The 19049-nt window shown below is 40.2% G+C and overlaps 2 protein-coding genes across 2 annotated transcripts in view; one reads left to right on the top strand and one right to left on the bottom strand.

Annotated features, from left to right (window-relative positions):
* Positions 1-1546: 1546 nt before the first annotated feature.
* On the bottom strand, positions 1547-13645 carry POGLUT2 (protein O-glucosyltransferase 2). Its single transcript, XM_026121643.2, has 10 exons — positions 13052-13645; positions 11358-11563; positions 10762-10967; positions 9888-9965; positions 5336-5508; positions 4011-4248; positions 3211-3420; positions 2681-2770; positions 2016-2120; positions 1547-1796 (listed from the first exon to the last, which is right to left on the bottom strand). The coding sequence occupies exons 1-10, from the start codon at positions 13228-13230 to the stop codon at positions 1779-1781; spliced, it is 1503 nt and encodes a 500-aa protein (XP_025977428.1). The 5' UTR covers positions 13231-13645; the 3' UTR covers positions 1547-1778.
* Positions 13646-18078: 4433 nt separating this feature from the next.
* Positions 18079-19049, top strand: part of LOC112996225 (DNA excision repair protein ERCC-5) — a 32641-nt gene continuing 31670 nt past the window's right edge. The window contains exon 1 of the mRNA XM_064504214.1: positions 18079-18449. Within this exon, the coding sequence (XP_064360284.1) occupies positions 18444-18449 (6 nt within the window). The 5' untranslated portion in view covers positions 18079-18443. The remainder of the gene's footprint in view (positions 18450-19049) is intronic.

Raw genomic sequence — 19049 nt, 5'->3', positions numbered from 1 at the left:
GCTCATCTCCACTGCCAACAGTTTCCCAAAACCTGCTCCTGTCATTCTGTGCCTTTATGGCTTGTAGCTTGCTGCTACAGAGCGATCAGTCTGAAGTGAATAGTCCGTTCTAGCCTGGAGGGCCTTTCTGGGAGCAGCCTTTGCGCGTGACATTGCAGAGCTGCTTAAACATACTCTGAGTCAGCCCTGGTGAGCTCAGATGATTTCTGCAATGTTTTGGTCAGGAGATTGGATCAATAGGTTTATTTTGGCATTGTAATGTAAGAAATATCATTGAAGACTTTAGCTTATTATAGTTTAAAAATATATGGTATATGCACCTTACCAAATGATCCAACAAAGTATTCCTTATTGGCAAGAGTAAACAACAGAAGTTGCTTTTCTGCAATCATTCACAGAACCCAGATGCAGAAAGACCAAAACCAGGTGGCCTGATTTCTTTAAAATTCTTTCTGTTTAATTGCAAATACGATCAATAAGGCTTAGTGCTCGTTGTTTATTAGCCATATGAAAGAGATTTCTGCTACCTAGTAAAGGAAGAACTTAAAGTAAATAAGATGTTACGCTAAGCCAGCTAATCAGCTTACTAGATAAGAACTGGCTCTATAAAACTACTTTGCAAACAACTGTAGGTTATCAGGGTTGCATTTAGAAGGCTACTGCTAACAATATACTTGTAGGCTCATTTTTGCTATAGCAAAAATAATCAATAGACAGATGAAAGTTAAACATTGGTCAGACATAATATTCCTCCACTGTTTTTCATAGGATAGCTCATAAATGTTGATCTCCCAACAGTAATGTTATTTAATAAGCACAGGACACATTGAAATGTCCACAGCTGTTTCCAAAAGAGACACACAAGGAAAGATTTTAAATTGACTGGCTATGTAATACAAAGTAAAACAAATCCTCATTTTTGTCTTGAAACATACATTCTGACTTTCGAATTTCATGAATTTAGACTTGAATGTGAATCTACCTATACAGCATTTTGAGATGATGTTAATATGCTCATAACAATTGAGTTACTTGAGCAGTTTCAGTAGAGAGTAGATATTTTAAAAGTAAAATAGCCTTAAGAAGTAATGATCAGTTTAGTTTCAGTAGTCATTGCTAAACTCTACTTAATTCTCTTTATATTGCCAAAGAGACTAAGAATTTCACAAAGCATCTGTAAAAAATCCTACAGACCTTAAGTTTTTTTTATCTAGTATTTTTAACGTGTCCAATAGAACTGAGCTTTTCCTTTAGGATTCTGTAAGACTTAAATATATATGTATATATTTAAAAAATATATATATATATATATATATATATATATATATAAAACCCACATGATTTTCTTTGAGAATGCTGGTTCTCTCACAAGGAACAAAATTATGGTCTGAGAAAGACCACTTTGGATAGATGAACTGGGTGGGAGGTTTGCAATTCATACTTAGTCATTTTTGCAGAACACACTTGTGACTAGAGCCAGTACACCAAGTATTGTATTCATGAAAAGTATCTGCATTTCAAAGGTATCTCAGAACAAGAACACGACTGATATAAAGATGTTTTTTATTAAAAACAAATTATAAAAACATCTTGAACAAAGTTCAATGACTGCATGATAAAAAGAAAATTGGTCGTGGTTGGTTTTCTTCCAAACATAGATCATGATGCAATAAACTTTATAATATCCACTGAAGTTTTAATTCAAATTTTCCTTCTTTCCTTAAGAAGGGATTCTTAATTTTGGCAAATATTCCAAAATACGATTTTTTTTCTTTCTGTCAGAGTTCATCTTTGGTCTGTAATGAAGGAACAGACATTTTTCAGTTAATCGTAAATTCAATTTTCAACTGTCTAGTGCTGCAAATGCACTAAGGAAAAAGTCTTCAAGACTGACAGGTCTTAATATTGTGGTAACTGATACTATGCATTATTGCACAATAGCTGTACCAATTTCACTGAAAATGAACTGAAGACATTCAGCTCTTGCACTACACTTAACACTCTATGTACTGTACCTTTTTTCTGTGGCAAGTACATGGAAAAAGGTCATCATCAGGCTGCTGCACTCTCTCCATGCCCTCTCTGATTTTTGGCTCATTTACTTGCAAACTGGAATATTCCTAGTTTTTTTTTTTTAAAAAAGAAGGCATTATTAGTTCATAAACTTCTTAGATTATACATCTGGTTGCAAATACTGCAACAACTCAGCTGAATAATTCTGTAAAAGTAATGTGGCTACACAATCTGTTCCTAAACCTCCACACTGTGTCACGGAAAGGGTAAACAGATACTTAATCGTTGACAGAAACCCCTGCGGGTGCCTCACTGGAGTTTCAGTATCTTGGTGCTAATGCACAGATATTTTCCGCTGTGGTGTATGTTTCACAGAGTGTATGTCTGAGTGGAATTCTTTGATCTTGGTGGGCAACATATTCTTGCAGATTAAATCGAGATTTATGGGATCTGATTCCTTCTCTCCATCTGCAAATGTAGTCTTAAGAGGTTTCATAGGAAATAACTACATACAATGTTTATAATCCAGTTAAAGTTCTTGATTGATTGCTGCTGTTTGCTTTGTGGCTTCAATACTCGATTGGCCAATTTCCAGCAGCTCTGTCTCCCTGATTTTTTTCTATGGGATTTCTACTTCAGTGGTAGTAGCAGTTAAAAAGGTACTAACCTGAAAAAGTTTGAAATAGTAACAAAAAATATGATCTCCCATGAGATTATTTCTTGCAAATTCTTGTCCAGATTTTGCAATATTTTTTGCCTGTGAAGAAAACAAAAGTTTTAAAAAATCCTGTCATAAAGTTATTTCAGGACACCAGTATTGCTTCTGTCATTAAATATAGTATTGATTGTTTACAATAAATAATAATTTATTTTTATCTATTGCCTACATGCCCTCAATTGAGCTGTCCATAAAACGATAACAGAAATCTCCTACTGATAAATTGAAGAGATTAAAAATTTAAGCATTCCTAATTTTAAAAGGAAGGCATTAATATGAAAAGTTTTAATTTCTCCAAAAATCAACTTAATTTCCAAATTAAGGGCAGTATTATGTATTGTAAAAAAGTGTTTTTCTTATTTTTACAGTTGGTAACACTCAGAGATGCTTCTAACAGATTTTTTATTTTAAACAAATGCACTTTTTGCTCTCTTTTTTTGTCAAGAAACATTGCTGACTACTTATAAATATATATTTACCTCTTCATCATGCTCTTTTGCCCACTGTAGTTTCTCTAGTAGATCACTCAGGTCACTTTTAAATGGAATATAGTGTTTCCATGGCTGCAGCTCATTATAAAAATGCTCGTAGTAGACGGAGTCTTGCTTTAGCACTACACTGTTTCCTGCTAGTAGATAAGGCAATCTGTATGCTGCCACTGTGCCATCAATATTAATTTGATATTTATACTGAAAAAAATGACCATAAGTTATTAACAAACAGAAGATCTGAGTAACTTGGTTAGGTTTTATTATTCTGAGGGCACTGGGTATCACTGACTTGCTGATATTGAGAAATGTAGGACTGGCTAGGCGAGCATCAATTTTTAAGTAGTTTTTGTTATTTAGTTTGGGATTCATCACAATGCAGAGAGTATAAAGAGATGCCCTCTTCATCAATTAAGTTCTCCGGAAATTCTTAGACGCTCATCCTCTGATGTGAGGGTAGATGTGCCATTTCATCCACTGATTTTTCCCACTATGTTAGTTATGTTAGTAGTCCTGATCACTGAATCAGGAAAAAGAAATAAAAAGGAACTTGGAGTTATTAGATTACACAAAGAGGGTTCTACTGAACCTTCAGATGTAAATCAAACATTATTATCTTCAATCTAAGAGCTACACAGCAGCCAAGGCCACTGGAGGGATGTCTAGTCATGCTTGTCATTGGTGTTGGGGTGGAAAACTGCAATAACTTTATTATAAATAACATATACCAAGTTACTTGATAATAAGAAATACTGAGAACCTAATTCTGCAGAAAGCAATTAGTGACCTACCTTAAAAAAATCAAAAAATGAAATGTGCTTAACAATGGGGCCATAAAGGCTTTCATCATGTTTAAAAAAAAAAAAGTTTGTGAAAGCAGCATCTATGATCTCTGGATATTTTCTGCTGAGTTTTACAAGTTCAAGCCTCTCTTTTCGGCTGTCACGTCCTCTCCAAAATGCTGTGGTATTCTTGTCTTCCCATGATGGGCCAGTATTAGCTTGAACTGACATCATATCCAGACTGACTCTGGAAGAGAAAGGAAAAGTGATTTAATAAGAAAGTCTTATCGGAAATTTTTTTAAATGCTACTTAAATTTATTTCAGTGCCATTATCTGAAAGACTTTACAGCACCAATACACAAATAACAAAAGATGAAGGTCAGTCATAGGTACACTCACATATGCATTTGCACTCATATTTTTTCAATGATAAAAATACGTAAGGAATGTCAAGTTAACAGGTTTGTGGCAAACAGCATCAGTTCAATGGTGACATTGTGTGTGGAAAGGATATATATCTGTTGTCACAGAAAAAAAAAATGGCTGAAAGTGGATAATGTTGCCAGACAGATGAAGGTGGTGCAGGATAATGCAATGACCGATAATGGTGATAAGGCAGCCACGATATGATGGTCCAAGGCAAGGTATGTATGTAACTGGCTTAATGTGAGGTATTTCATTTCCTTAAAAACCTTGCTTAAACTAAACAATTAAAACACACAGATTGATGGGGAGCACATTTAGGAAAAGTCTTATTCATAAAGAGAAGGAACCTGAACTGAATGCTGTGAAATGATAAACAGATTCAAAATGGATAATGAAGATATCTTAGAAATTGATTTTGTAGTATTTCAAGACAGCAATACAGCTGTTACCAAGGCCAGTTATCATCAGGAATCAAAGTGGGAGATGATAAGACCTACGCTGAGAATTTTGGCTAAGTAGGATTTTATAACAAACAGATTGGATTCTAGGAAAATCATGAAGAAAGACATAGCTAGCTGTCAACATGTTCATAGAGTAAAAAACAAACAAACAAAAACCCCTTGAAATGTTCACTCCAAGTGCTGTTTTCATTGACTTGACCTCATTCAGATTAATTTTGATTTCTGAAATAAAACAGTGAAGTATATTTTAATATACATAATTCATATGTTATACAATGCATAAATTGGTTATGCTAAGATATTAATTACATATTTCTAGCCTATCTAGAGGCTAGTAATGTCTGAATAAATAAATAGTAAAACAGTTACTATACTGGTAACATAAATGTCTGTTTGGAAGATTATTCACTCTAATACTTTTGGGAAAATTATAAATGATTTCTTACCGTCCCATAGTTTCCAAAACTGAGTCTGTTAAGTCGTATGTTGGCATGACAATGTCTTTTGACTCACTGGACCCACACCATGAGAAAATAGGGTGAGGGATCTGTGGAGATTTCTTTTTCTCCAAAGGCCAATCCCCCAAATTAACAAAAAATTCTACATCTGGCATTTTCACCTACACAGAAACAAAGTAGGCACAAATGTGTTTTAGTACAAAGCAGTATTCTTCTGCTGGCATCTGACATTTTGAGAACAACTACACTGAGAGAAAATTGAGCCAGGTCAATTATATACTCAATCCATCCATAATAGATGGTTAAAATTCAGAAATGTTGTATTAAAAATACCCAGACCAGACAGTAAAGCCTACAAGTTTTTTCTTTCTTTCCTTTTTTTTTTTTTAAGAATCACACAAAATCACATCTTTTAAGGGATATGAACACCTCAGTTTAGAGGATAATTTCATGTTATACTTCACATAATTGGCCACATATTCTTTGTCCCATTTTAGCAATGAGATCTAGTAAGCAATCATCTGGTTCCAGCATAAGTTAGACCATCTTGCTGATTGTACGGAAAACTGTTTTTGGGTGGTCAACAACTTTTCTGATGCATCAGTAAACTGATCTGATTTGCCTTCTATCTGCACGGTGGCTAGATCCAACACAAGAAAAGTAACAGGAATTAACAGCCATGATGGAAAGACCACATTTAGTCAACACTAGGGTTAATTATTAAGCATAGCATGGCATTGCATCCTCACTTATTTAAAAAACACTGGTAATACTGAAACCATTATCTGAAATCACATGTCTCAATGTGCAGTGGCAGCCAAAACGCTATCAAAATATTGGCGATTGCCAGGAAATGTTGTGAGAGCAGAACAGAGGGCATAATTTTGCTGCTATATACAACCTTGATGCACCCACATCTTGAGCTCTGTGTGCAGTGCTGGTCTTTGCATGGAAAGTAAGAGAAGGTACAAAGGGCAGCTACTATGATGGGGATGGACCAGTTGCCTTAGAAAGAGAAACTAAAAATGTGGGACACTTCAGTTTGAATAGCAGAAGGCTGAAGAGAAAATATGATTGGAGTTTTACAGAATCCTGAATGCATGGATAATGTGACTGCAGAACTCCTTGTTCCTTGTTCACCCTCTTCATGACTTTTTTTTTAATATAAATCTTTATATCTCCCTCAGTTGCCTCTTTCAAAGCAAAAGAATGCTAGTCAAATTAGTCTGTCTTTATATACAAGTCATTTGACATCTGAACACCCTTGTCACTGTATAGTTCTTTTCAAGACAGTGAAATGAGCACTGCACACAGTATTCACAAGATAGGCATGGTCTAGTTATTTATTTATACAATAACATAATCTTTTTTCTTTTGTTCTTGCTTCCTTCCTTAATAATTCATAATGCAGCGTTTGAATATTATGAATATCTGATCATTAAGCTGTTGTTTTTGGAAAACTCTTGGAATAACTCCAGGATCTCTGTCCTGAGTAGTATCAGATAATTTAGAGATCATGTATGATTAGGAATATTTTGTTCATGTTTTATCATCAAAAATCTTAATATCTATATGAGAAAATACCTTTTTTGAAGGAAGAACAATTCTGAATATAACATGATAACAATTCACAAATTAAAATATACATATAAATGTAAAAAAAAAGTTATAAGCATGTTGCTGACTCATCACTATATATGTGTATGGAAACTTTTCTGCTTTTAAACCTCTTTATTCCTGAAGTCAGAATGGCTGGTCACATTCTTAAATTTCAGGATTTTTTTGTGGTCCAAATACATTTCATTAAGTTTCTAATTGAATGTCTCTTTCTGGACAGAAATAGGAATTAATCATTTGCCAAGGATCAAACTTGGGGAACACACTCCCAAATGGCTGAAGATATTTACTCTAACCTGATGACGTATGAAAACCTTTGGCAGACAAATCCAGAAATTATAGAGAGCCCCAAAGCCATAGTTTTTGCCTTCTGTGTACAGTGTACTTGTGTGTACTGACAGAAAAGGTTTTATCATGTACCTTCATTTCAAAGGGAGTTTGGAAACACTTTCTAATCTTCAGCAATAATCTTTATCAGTACAGTGCCATCTAATGGTTATAATGGACATAAAAAAGCTACAAATCACATTTTATCTACGTCAGCAGTGACAAAACCATCCAACAGGTTAATTTTTCTTCTCCAACCCAACAGCTGTATTGTTTTTCAGTCACATTATCAAACAAAAATTCCTATGCGATCTCTTGGGGATGAAGCAAATTGTGTTTTCTAGAACCATAAACAGTTTGTCTTTGGAGTTAACAAGTCTTTTTCAACATTTAGCCTATATCCCCTTGATGTGATTTAATTTCATTATTTCTTATCTTACACTACTGCCACAGAGAAATAGAGAACAGCTTCCTTCCATCTTCCACAGGGCAACCTTTTCCATAATCGAAGACTATCTTCATATCTCCATCAGTTAGATGAAACAATCCTCATTTAAATGAATCATTCTTTGTACATCTAATCATTCTTACCACTTTCCTCTGCAATGTCATTAATTGAACAATCTTTCTTAAAGCACAGTACCCAAAGGTAGACACAGTAGCACAGCTGAGGTTTTACTAATCCTGACCATAGTGGAAAGGAAAATATTTCACATTTATTTCAAATGTTTCTCCAGTTAATTTTTTTTTTTTTTTGCAACAGTATGCCACTGCGGATTCATGTTAAATTTGTGACACTATAACCTTCCCACTTTCCTGCAGAAATTACACCCACTTTTTTGCAGAAATTACGGCTCACTGTAATTGTCTGGTTTATCCTGCCTTTATGTAGTACGCTGCCTTTTTCACTTCATTTTTATCCACTTTTTCATACAATTTCTCTTACTTGTCAAGAAAATCTTTAATTCTGATGCTGTTCTGCAAGGTGCCTGCAGGTTGTCCCAGCTTTATGTTTTCTGTAAATTTAATAAGCATATTCTCTATTCATCATTCAGTCAAAATACAACTAAACTATTAAATAAGGACTGGACCTAGGACAAATTTCCGAAGAAACATTTGGTATATCTTTTACCTGTCTGGAAACATTGGCAACTATTCTTTAAGAAAGGTTTTCTGACCATGTTACACTAGTTTCTTCTAATCAAAATTTTCCTATCTTGTTCATGAGAAACTCAAGAGACTTACCCTCAAAAGTCTTTCTATAATAAAAATATTTGACATCGTACATGAAATCTATTATCTTGTTATAGATGAAAATTATATACGTTTGGATTGATTTGTTCATGATAAATCCATGTTGTTTGATACTGATAAGCATCAAAATAATAATGTGCTTAGTATTTTTTATATAGATTTTTAAGGAATTTAGTTAGGGTAACAACTCAAAACTTTGGTCTCAAAACTCCTGTCTTTTCTTTTTTCCTTTCAAAGACAAGTACTGTGTCTTTGTACAGTCAGAAACATATATTGTTTAACTTCGATATCTTCGTATTTCTGGTGCTTTTCTGTGTACATAATAATCACATGTATTAAGAATATTAATGAGTCTTTCCACCTCCTGCACAATTCTTTATTGCATTTCAGGTCACTGGAAAGCTGGTTCCTTAGCCGACTTGGTCTCTTCCTATTCTTGCTTTGGAGAATTTGTCCTTATGCCCTTAATATTGTTTATTAGAGGAACTAACAACTCACTTTTTCCTGATAGTTGCTTTCTATCTTCTGTACTGGTATTTGATTTCAGTTTCCTGGAGTCACCTTTCTTAAAGTCTGGACTTACAATTTAAATGCTCAGTGTTTGCATTGTGCCTTGAAGATAATGCAAGATCAGACTTGCAGCCATTTCTGCACCTCTTATGCTTGAGGTTTTTACAGGCGTCAGGACATCCCTATTTAGATAGTTCTGGAATTTGTCCAAATTATGAAAGCCTCCACAGGCTGCCCTACAAGTGTCACTGATGTTCAGAGTGCCCCAATCTGTGTATGCTGAAACTTCAGCCCTTTCTTTATTCCTTCTGCCTCTGCATACAGAATGTTAGGGTTTTTTTTATGGATTCCCTAAAAAAAGCCTGTGTGGTGCTTTTTACTTGTACCTTGAGGGACCTTTCCCACATGCCACATGGTGGGCTTTTGGTGTTCCTCTTCAACCCTTCCTGTACTATTTTCAACATATTGAATTTAATGGAGAATGATATAAAGTCCTTTTTTTATTCTCCATCCCATAAAACGTAATAGCAAAGACAGAATTTTCTGTTAGATCCTACAAGATGTCTAATTTACTCTATAGAAAAATCACTCTTCAAGTCTACCTGACTCTGCTAACCACTTAACATTTGTGATATTCCATACACTGATCACATAGCATTCCAGAACATCCCAGCTTCAATGAAAAAAATCCATCTGATCTTTCAATTATTAATGAAAGAACAAAAACAGCTTTTTAACCAATATAGTAATAAATACACTGAAGTGTATTTATTGAGCCCATGTTTCTTTAAATTATGACATATAGAATAACTGGTTGTATAGATGTACTCACTTTTCTTGTCAAAGAGAGAAGTATGGCATCCATGAAAATTCTGAAGCCAACATGTTCCCCATATGTCTTTATATAAACCTGAAAATAATCCAAAGTTTTTACTGGACTGGTGTTTTCATTTCAGAGAATGGCTGGCATAATTTGGAGCTCTTTTAATCTCATAGTAAAGATCTAGTCAGACAGGTTGTATGATTTTATCTACACATTTATGGATCTTTAAAAAGCATTTATGAAGCTTTAGAAATCCTGCCTCTCATAAAATCATAGGAAAGCAGAAGAAAAAAGACAAGCTTTATTTGCTCTTTGAAGACATTTTAGATCTGTCTCATGCACACAGAAACTGGTTGCCTGTTTCTGTTGTCATCTTTTGTTCTCATTTCCCTGTGAAACTCTACTTAAGGCAGTAATTTTTTTAGGAAGAACTGTAGCTCTGATCCTCAATGGAGCTAGATGGTATTTCTTTACCTCAGAATTATGCAGAGCATTTATTGATATATGTCACAACTGGACAATCATGGCACTCCACAGCAGTACTACTCAGAGAATGTGAAACTGAACTAGCATTTAGGAGACTTAGTTCTGCTCCCAATTCTCATATTGATTGGTCGTATGATCTTGGAAAGTAATTTGTCTTCATTATGTTTCAATTGCTTCAGCTGTAATGTGGACAGAACACACTTTACAAAGTAGGGCAGATGTTACTGAGCTCATATTCAAATTGCAAAGTATTCAATTTCAAGGACAGAAAAGCAAACAAAGGCAGTTTCTTAAAGAACAGATAAACATGTTCCTTTGAACTGGAAAAAGCCAAGTAGCCTAACCAATCACTTGCCACCAGATCCCCATTTGGGCTTCCAATCAACCCATACTGTACCTCATTATCTTTGATGGTGTAATGACACAAACTCTGTCTTTGTCCAAACCTCTGTGGAATTTCCTTTGCAATCTTATCTGGATCAAGAGTGGGAAAATTTGCTAGGTCTCTCTGAATCTGTGGAATGGTCTGAGGACAGCCCATCTCTTCCAGCCATGCACTGCTCTCTTCCTGAGGGCAGTCACAGTTTTCATGGTAAACAGGTCCTATTAGGAACACAGTTATTAGTTTATTGTTAACAAGTCATACTATCAAGCCATTGAGATCAGAACAAAAGGGTCAGGCACTGAACATTCATTGTTTAGGGCCAATCCTTCTGCAGTTCTGAATGGACATGTTCTGACATCAGTGAACTCATGCCCAGCTACTTCTGATTGAACGCTTTACATGTACTCAATACGCATTCCAGTTCATAGTATCTGTTTCTGTTTTCTCTACTGAATAGTATATGCAGGACACTTATAACTGTCCATAACTCCCGTGGGATTTGATAGTTCTCAGCATTTCCTGAGAAGCTCTATATTAGTCCTAGCAAACATTCACAATTTGTTAGAAAAAGCCACAATACGAAATCTCTGTATAGTGCTGCTTCTTACCTTTTAAAATATATGGAGACTTTGCAACATGTTTATCTCTGGTTTTAATTTCTATCTTCAGGTTTTTGTAGCTTGCATACATCCTATATCTCACAATGAAGGAACCATCTTTCCTGTCCAGTACTTGCACACCAACCCGAGTGAACTGCTCCTCTGGAGCAGTTATCTTCACCTGGAATGCATTTTCACCTGGTGACGAAGTGAACCTAACCAGAGAATAAGTGGGAGCTTAATTAAAAAGTAAACACGCAACAGTTTTCTTAGAACCTGATCCATTCCCTTCCAAGTTGACAGATTTCCACGGACTTCAGTGAGCTGTACTGAGTCACTTGATGTTACATGTTGAACAGTATAGGAAACACTGTCTTTTTTGGCTTATACGGAAACAGAGCACATTTAAAGATGCAATGCAGTCCTTTATTAGTAATAGCCCAAGTGTAGAGTGATAAAAAGGTAGTAAGCATGCAGATAAATGAAAGTTGATGGTTATAAAAAAAATACCAGAACAAGCTTCATTTTACCAGCTTAATAATTCCATTATTTTACATATATGGAACCAAAATTTTTCCAGTTTACCTAACAGTCTCTGGAGTACTTTCTAATTGATTACATTGATCTGGTGCCTACATGTTCAGGAGAAATACTGGTATACCTAGCAGTGGAAACAAGCAGGAAACCTGAGTGGGCATATAATAAATTAATCATTTATTGTTAAGGTTTTGACACAGCAGAAAAAATCATAACTTGTTGGTTGGACTAAAGTACATGTTTTGCTAACTTTTTAAACAGCCTTTCTCATCTCATACGAAATTTGGTATAAAAATTTTGTATAAAAGCTAAATTTTATACTAGCACAATGGAAACAAGTTCAGAGGAGTTTGAAAAAGATTGTAATTACTTAATAAGATAATTCCCTACTTACATCTTGCACATGAGAAAAATTAAACCAATTACACAAATTAAACAGTGGCAGAAACAGTCTAGCACCACTGAAGTTACTGTGGTCTTTTATTCCATCAATGAATTTGCCCTTACATTTTGTTGAACATTTTTTTTAGTCCAATACTGCACAAGAATACACCTTTCTTATTACTGCCAAGCAAATAGGCCTGGTAGAATTAATTTAAGCAGAGTGTTATGTAGTATTTGACACCCATACAAAGATTAAACTGCCTTTCCAAGTGATATACAGAACAAGCCATGTAAGGGACCTTCAGTACCAGTAATTTCCCTTTCTGCAAGAAACTCTAACTTCCTTAATAAAAGGTTAAAGTAGTTTGGGAGGGATGTGAGTAGGTAAGGCCAGTCCCGCTGAGGATGCACAGACCTGAACGGGAATTTAGACACGTGGGTGCTGCTGTGCTTTAGAGGGGGAAAGCAGGAAGCTTCACAAAAGCTCCCCAAAAATCCAACAATTATGATTTGGACTCAGACCCAGCAAATATTTAAGAATGTCCTTGACTTCAGGAAAACTGTACACTTGCACATCTTTTTTTTTGGGGGGGGGGGGGGGTAAAGCCTGGAGAAGGACAACTAGTAATTCTCAATGTAAATTATTTCAAGATCTTGATGGGAAGAGGGGAAGTGGACATGAAATTATGCCCGTGCAGTAAGATGGTGACATTTTAACCGATCTCTCGATTTTCTGCCTGTAACCAACGCGTGAAGTCTCTGTGAGAAGCTGCCATACTTACTTCTGCCCTTCAGTGTCCACGGCCTGCACATAAAAGTAGCGAGCGGGGAGGACAGCCTCGGCTCTCAGGCCGGGCCCCCATACTGCGGTGTGCTCCGGGCTCAGCTGGCTCCCTCCACCCCCGACAGCCCCCGCCGAAACGACTCCCAGAGCGACGCAAAGCAGCCAAATGCTACACATTTACGGGGCTTCCTCCGACGGAGAACCACCGCCAAGGAGCAGGAGGGAGCCCGGAGGGAGGAGACGGCGCGAGGAAGGCCAGGCTGCGCTTCAGTCGCGGCGGCAGCGGCTCCGTCAGACCTGCGCCGCGACCGGGCTCCGGTCAGGACAAAGCCGCCCACAGAGCTGCCTGCTGCCCCTCACCGCGGCTCCGGGGAGTCCCGCCTTCGGCGCCGCTGCACGAGGGTGGGGCGTGGGGCACACGGCGCCTGGTCGCGGGGCCGCCGCCGCCTCCCTCGCCCTGTGCCTGCGTGTGGCGGCCGGCTTTGCTGCTCACCGCAGCATCCCCCGGTTCCGCACGGCGTCAGCGGGAAGCGGCCGGGAGTGGGGCCGCCCGGCCCAACCGCTTCCGAAGGAGCGGCGGCGGGCGGCGCCGCACTTCCCGCGCGCAGCGGCGGCGCTGGGAGATGTAGTCGCGCTCCGCCGAGGGCGGCCGTTGGCGGCCGGCCGTTAGCGGCCGTTGGGGGAGCGGCGCCCGGGCTGCCCAGAGCTCGCTCTGCTGCGGAGCTGCCGCCGGCTCCCGGCGCTTCCCGGCTCGTTGCTGCGGCCGACAGCCCGGAGTGCCTCAGCGGAAAGGGGCTCAAAAAAGCCTGCTTTCACCGTGCTTTTTACGTATCGTGCTGAGCATCACGGTGTAGCCAGGTTCTCCGTGTTACACACTGAAGTCTGTGTTTGCATCGTTTACGCTCACTAGCGTGGGAGTTCACTCTCCTCCTTTACTCTCATTAGTGTGAGAAATAAAGGGTTTGCGATTAGAAAAATAAGCTCACAAAGTCCTGCCCACAGTGGTGGAAGCAGAAACTATGTCGTGTAACTAAACTCATTGTCTTGAATTACCTGGATTTGAAGGCCAATGTGGTTACATTGGCACGTTTCTCCTAATGTAGTTTATAATGCTAATGCACTTGGGATGCCACGTTAATATAAATAATCATTTAACACAGTCCTAGTGGAGGCACTAAAGCTTTGGTGATACAACAGTTTGTGCTGACCTAAGTCTGCTGTGCTGTTAAAACCCATCTCCTGTTGTAATGCATTATGTTCTGCATTAGTAAAATGATCCAAATTCTGGCTTTACGAGCAGATAAAAAATGTAAAAAGATACGCAGTTTACTGAAGCATTTCAAACCATGACTACGTTGATTTTCATCCTAAAAATTATTCAACAACAATATAAATAATAAAAATATAAAATACAAATATATAAATAATATAAATATAAATCATAGATAAATAATATAAAAATATACAAGATTTCTAAGTTATCAATAAGAAAGAAAGCCAGGATGACTCAAGCTGGGCAAATGGCAATTACGCACTTACATATTTCTAAATAGAGTTTTGCTATAATTTCGTGCTTTTCTGAATGACTTTATATGTATATCTACATGTTTTTATGAAGGTAGGAATGAAACTGTGAATACTAGGGTGAGTTCCCCCTACTGAGTGGAGAGGTAATATATTGTGGAGGTGGAAAGGAATCCAAACTAAATAGGTGGCTTTCAGGCTCTGTGGAAAGTCTGGATTCTCTGTCGCATCAAAAACTTTCAGGATGGGCTTCAGAGAATTTCAAAGACCTTTGCCTGAACTGCAGAGGGAAAAAAAACACTCTTTATCATCGATATGGGGTGCTCCCTACTACATGCAAGAGGTGCAGAGATAGGACCACAGCGTACAGCAGGGAGTTTGGCTGGCTCTCAGTCTCCAGCCTGAGGCCTGTGTGCACCCAGAGTGTGAGCGTGGACAAGGACAACCGCGCCAGGGAAAGCTCTGAACAGCTGGGGTTTATTTCATTGCATAGTAAGGAGTTACACGCAGGGTAGCGGGTTGGATTGGAACATACAAGATCTTAGTGGCTGCTGAGATACCACCCGGGTTTCATCAACCCTGTGGCTGCAGTTGGTACTACTTAACTCCATTTTTGATCATGCCTTCCTAGAATCTGGATCCACTGGTTTATCAGTGTAAAGAGCTAAATGCAGAGGGCTTGTCATATTCCCCTCATTTTAACAGTATGAAGGGTTTTACTGTTTTTCTTAAGAAACATTGAACAAGGAAGACTTGGGTTTCCAAATATGGAAAAAGCCATGGGAAAGTTTACCAGAGTATGTAAACTGTCAAGCAGATATGTTCTTTAAAGACTTCAGATGAGGCTTGAGGGATAGAGGTTTAAAAAGAATCTTTAGTTTCTTGAAGCTGGTTGCGGTTAATACCATTGAACTCTGAAAAATGATGCAGCTTCTTTTGCACAGAAGAGCAAACACAGAAAGGAAGTGTCAAATGCTTTTCTTAGTCATTTAGCTATAGAAACCTCATCAAAATGAAGGCTTCTTTGTGGGAGAACTTCAGTCCTAAAAGATGGTTTCAATTTTGCTATTGTTTTTCTCGTTAAAGCAAACAATACAGTAAATTAAATCTCCTCATCAAGGAGTCTTCTTCTGAATTCTGAAGAGATTTTGTGGTTTTCATTTTGAAATACTGCAAATATGTTTATAGAACGGCACATTAAAAGATCAATTGCTTTCAGAAAATCATAGGCTGAGAAAGGACCTCCTAGGTAAATGAATTTAGTCTTTTCCAACAAGCAACTTCATCACAGAATGTCTTAAAAATTAATGAGCTTCAACTTCTAAAGAGACAGTTTTTGCCTCCTGGTATTTATTTTATAAACTGAGTATACTCCTCAGCTTATGTTTTGCTGTATGAAACAAGCCAGTCTCCTTTAATGTCCTTGGAAGAGAATTTTAAATATGTTTTTATTTAACAAGAAATGCCATAACTATAGACTTCAAATAATGTACTTGCTCTTCCTAGTAGAGGGGGATTGGCACATTAAAAAAAGAAAAATATCGATGAAGTAAAGGTGACACATTTCTACCCTCCTGCCTTTCTAGCGTCCAGCTTTTCTTCCCCCACATAAATACTGCTCAGGGAATCTGTGTACACATTTGGCACTATTTTTCAGCACCCAAACAAGCTGTAAAATAAATCATAAAACCTAATTTTAGTTCTGTCTGGCAAAGCCAGCATTGTTGCTATCCTAATGCCTATAATTTGGCTCAAAGAAAAATGCTTTGGAGGCAGAATTGCTTAATTACTTCAAAGGCTGTTGGCGGACTAAGGCTTCACAGGCTTCCAGCTGGGAAAGACTTAAAGGGACACTCTCAATTATGAGAGGTAAGTCTCCTCAGGATGAAGCCATACAAAATTCTGAATTTGGTATAGGTCTTGTCTTATTTTTGTCCATGGACTGGCAAACTTGGCTGTGCCACCAAGCATCAGAGGAATTTTGTGATTTTCCTCTGCCTAATCACTGAGAACTATCAAACAACTCTAGCATCCCGATGCTTTTTTTCCGTTATTGCTGTGCCTCTCATACTGGCTGAATTAAGGACTCTGTGATTTACAGGCACTATGCCATAATTAATAACACCAAATCTTTTGTTAGCAGGAGACTGTAACTGTTTGATCTTCCTCCAATTGTGGTTTTAATTTTGCAGTAAGTACATACCAAGCCATACAAGCAACCATTTAATGTTACAAATCTGAGTATTCTAAAATAAATAAATATTAAATAATTGTGCAAGTGCCCAAAGTGTGCCACTCATGTCTTCAATGTCACTGTGTTTGCTAATGTTGAAAATAAGCTAACTGCAGTGAAAAGAGAGGGAAATATTTTCAGCACTTCTAGGCACTGTTTTTTCTAAAAGGATCATTTGTAACTTTATATAATTTCCCAGAAGCATTTCTGTTACTTAGGCTATATTTTCCTTACTACTGTCAGAGAGAAACCAAGAGAAAACTGATACAAATGAAAGAATCAGATGCCTCTCCCTCCTTCCCCAGGAGGAACCCAAAGCACTGTTTACGCCCCTACGTTTTCTATACCCTGAACTGGAAGATTTAGCTGCCTTAAAATGGTGATACTGAAGCTAAGCCAAGACTTGCCATGAGCCCATTCTTCTATTTTAATCTAATGACTGTTTAGGGTAGCAGGAGCAGGCCTGGAAGCTGGGAGTGGAATCCAGGACACCCTGCTCCCTTCGGAGTACGCCAAGCACAGAAGAGCTACCTCTGGCTTCATCTTCCGGCCAAATTAACCTTCTACTCTTGGCTGCGCTGACTGATTGGGTGGGGAGCATTTCCATATGCAATAACCTATAATCTAATGGTAGGGAGGTGCTGAACCCACGTTTCCCAGACTGGTCCAATTCTGGGGGTTGTGCACATCACAGAATGCAGGTAAGAAGCGACGCTCCAAGTAGAACGGGATGTCTTTAATGAAGGCAGGCAATCCCAAAGCTGTTGAGCTGGGCATTTTGCTGGTTTACTGTTTTGCAGCTGGGTACCTTCGGTCAGCACATATATTCTTTTGGATGACTGTCAGCAACAGGTAATTTATAAATGGATTTTCTGCAGCCACGCATCCATTAGTCATCATAGCTTTACTGTTTCAAACGCACCTTCCTGGCAGAGACTAAGCAGGTAAAGCCAAATTTCGGACTCTTTCCAACCTTTTTTTTTTTAAGCATCTCCGACCAGTCCTTCCCCTCGCCGCCTTCTTGCCGTTTCCAAAATCCCTCCGCTGAAACGCCCCCTGCCCTCAGCAGCCGGGTAAGGGCTTTCCCCAGCGCCGCTCGGGCTGCAGGCGACGCACTCGGCGGCTGGGGGCGCAGGGCCGCGCAGCCCCGCGTACGCGGTGCAGAACAACTGCTGCTGCTGCTGCTCCGCTGCCGCTGCCGCCGCCGCCGCTCGAGCCCCTCCTCCCCTCCCCCGCCCGCCCGCCCCCCGGGCAGCAGCGGACGAGACCATGAGAGCGCCCACGGCGGGGGGGCGGGCGGAAAGGAAGGCAGCAGAGGTGCCTCTTGCGGCGCCGCGCCGCCGTCGTCGCCTAGGCGGCAGAAGCGCGGGCGGTTCTCCTGACGCACCGCGAGGGCCCCCGCGTGTGCGCGGCCGCTGCCTGGGGCGGCCGCCCGCGCCGTCTCCCCGGCCCGCTGCGGGAGGTGGTAGCTGCCAGACGGCCGCGCGGAGTCGGAGGCAGAGGGGGAGGAGGGGGCGCAGGTGAGCCCCGGCGCGGCTCCGCTCCCCGCCCCCCTCCGGCGCCCCGCGCGTAGTGTCCGTTTCCGGCGCGCTCCCATCGCCGCGGCCGCGGGCTGGCGACGCAGGCGGGCGCCATGCAGGTAACGGCCGAGAGCGCGGGCCTCGCCGCCCTCCCTGCCTCCCCCCGCTGCGGCACCGCCGGGCGCCCCCGCGGGGGTGGCGGCGGAAGAAGGAGGTGGGCTGGCCCCGGCGGCGAGCGATGGCGCCTCTGGCGGGGCCCCTGGTGTGCCGCGGGCGGGCCCAGGAGGGGGCGCCCCCTCCCCCATCTCGCGGCTGTTAACTCTGGAACCGACTGGCGGCAGCAGACCGGGGACCGTCGCCTCCCCGCGGCCCCCACTGGCCGCTGCCCGTCCGCCGGCGCTGTGGCCTGGGCCCGCGGGGGCGGGGGGGGGCGGTCTGGGGGCTGCTGGCCACTAGTCCGAGCCGTAGGCAGCCCCCCGGGCCCGGGCGAGCTGTGCAGCGTGATCCCGTGGTGGTCGTGGTTCCTATCAGATCCACGCCACTGCGAGGCTTAGGCCGGCCAGAGCGGGTCCTGCCGGTGGAGCGCTCTGCAGAGTGGGCTAGAAACAGCAATGCTGCTACCACTGCAGTTATACTAAGCAGCTAATAAGTGCACATATGTGTTTTCCTCTTTCCTTGTGATCTCTGCAGCTGCTGAAATCGGAGCTAAGAGCTTGCTT

This window comes from Dromaius novaehollandiae, chromosome 1, assembly GCF_036370855.1.
Source record: "Dromaius novaehollandiae isolate bDroNov1 chromosome 1, bDroNov1.hap1, whole genome shotgun sequence".
NCBI classification, from domain to species: Eukaryota; Metazoa; Chordata; class Aves; order Casuariiformes; family Dromaiidae; genus Dromaius; species Dromaius novaehollandiae.
This window is presented reverse-complemented; position numbering and strand designations above follow the sequence as displayed.

Bases quoted from the DNA above. Each gene is read 5' to 3' on its own strand.
- POGLUT2 (XM_026121643.2), bottom strand. From the start codon at position 13,230: ATGTGTAGCATTTGGCTGCTTTGCGTCGCTCTGGGAGTCGTTTCGGCG. The intron at 10,968-11,357 runs GTAAGAAGCAGC...TGTTCCTAATAG, and splicing joins GTCTCCATATATTTTAAAAG to GACCTGTTTACCATGAAAAC. The intron at 2,771-3,210 runs GTAAATATATAT...TTTTCTTCACAG, and splicing joins CAAAAGAGCATGATGAAGAG to GCAAAAAATATTGCAAAATC.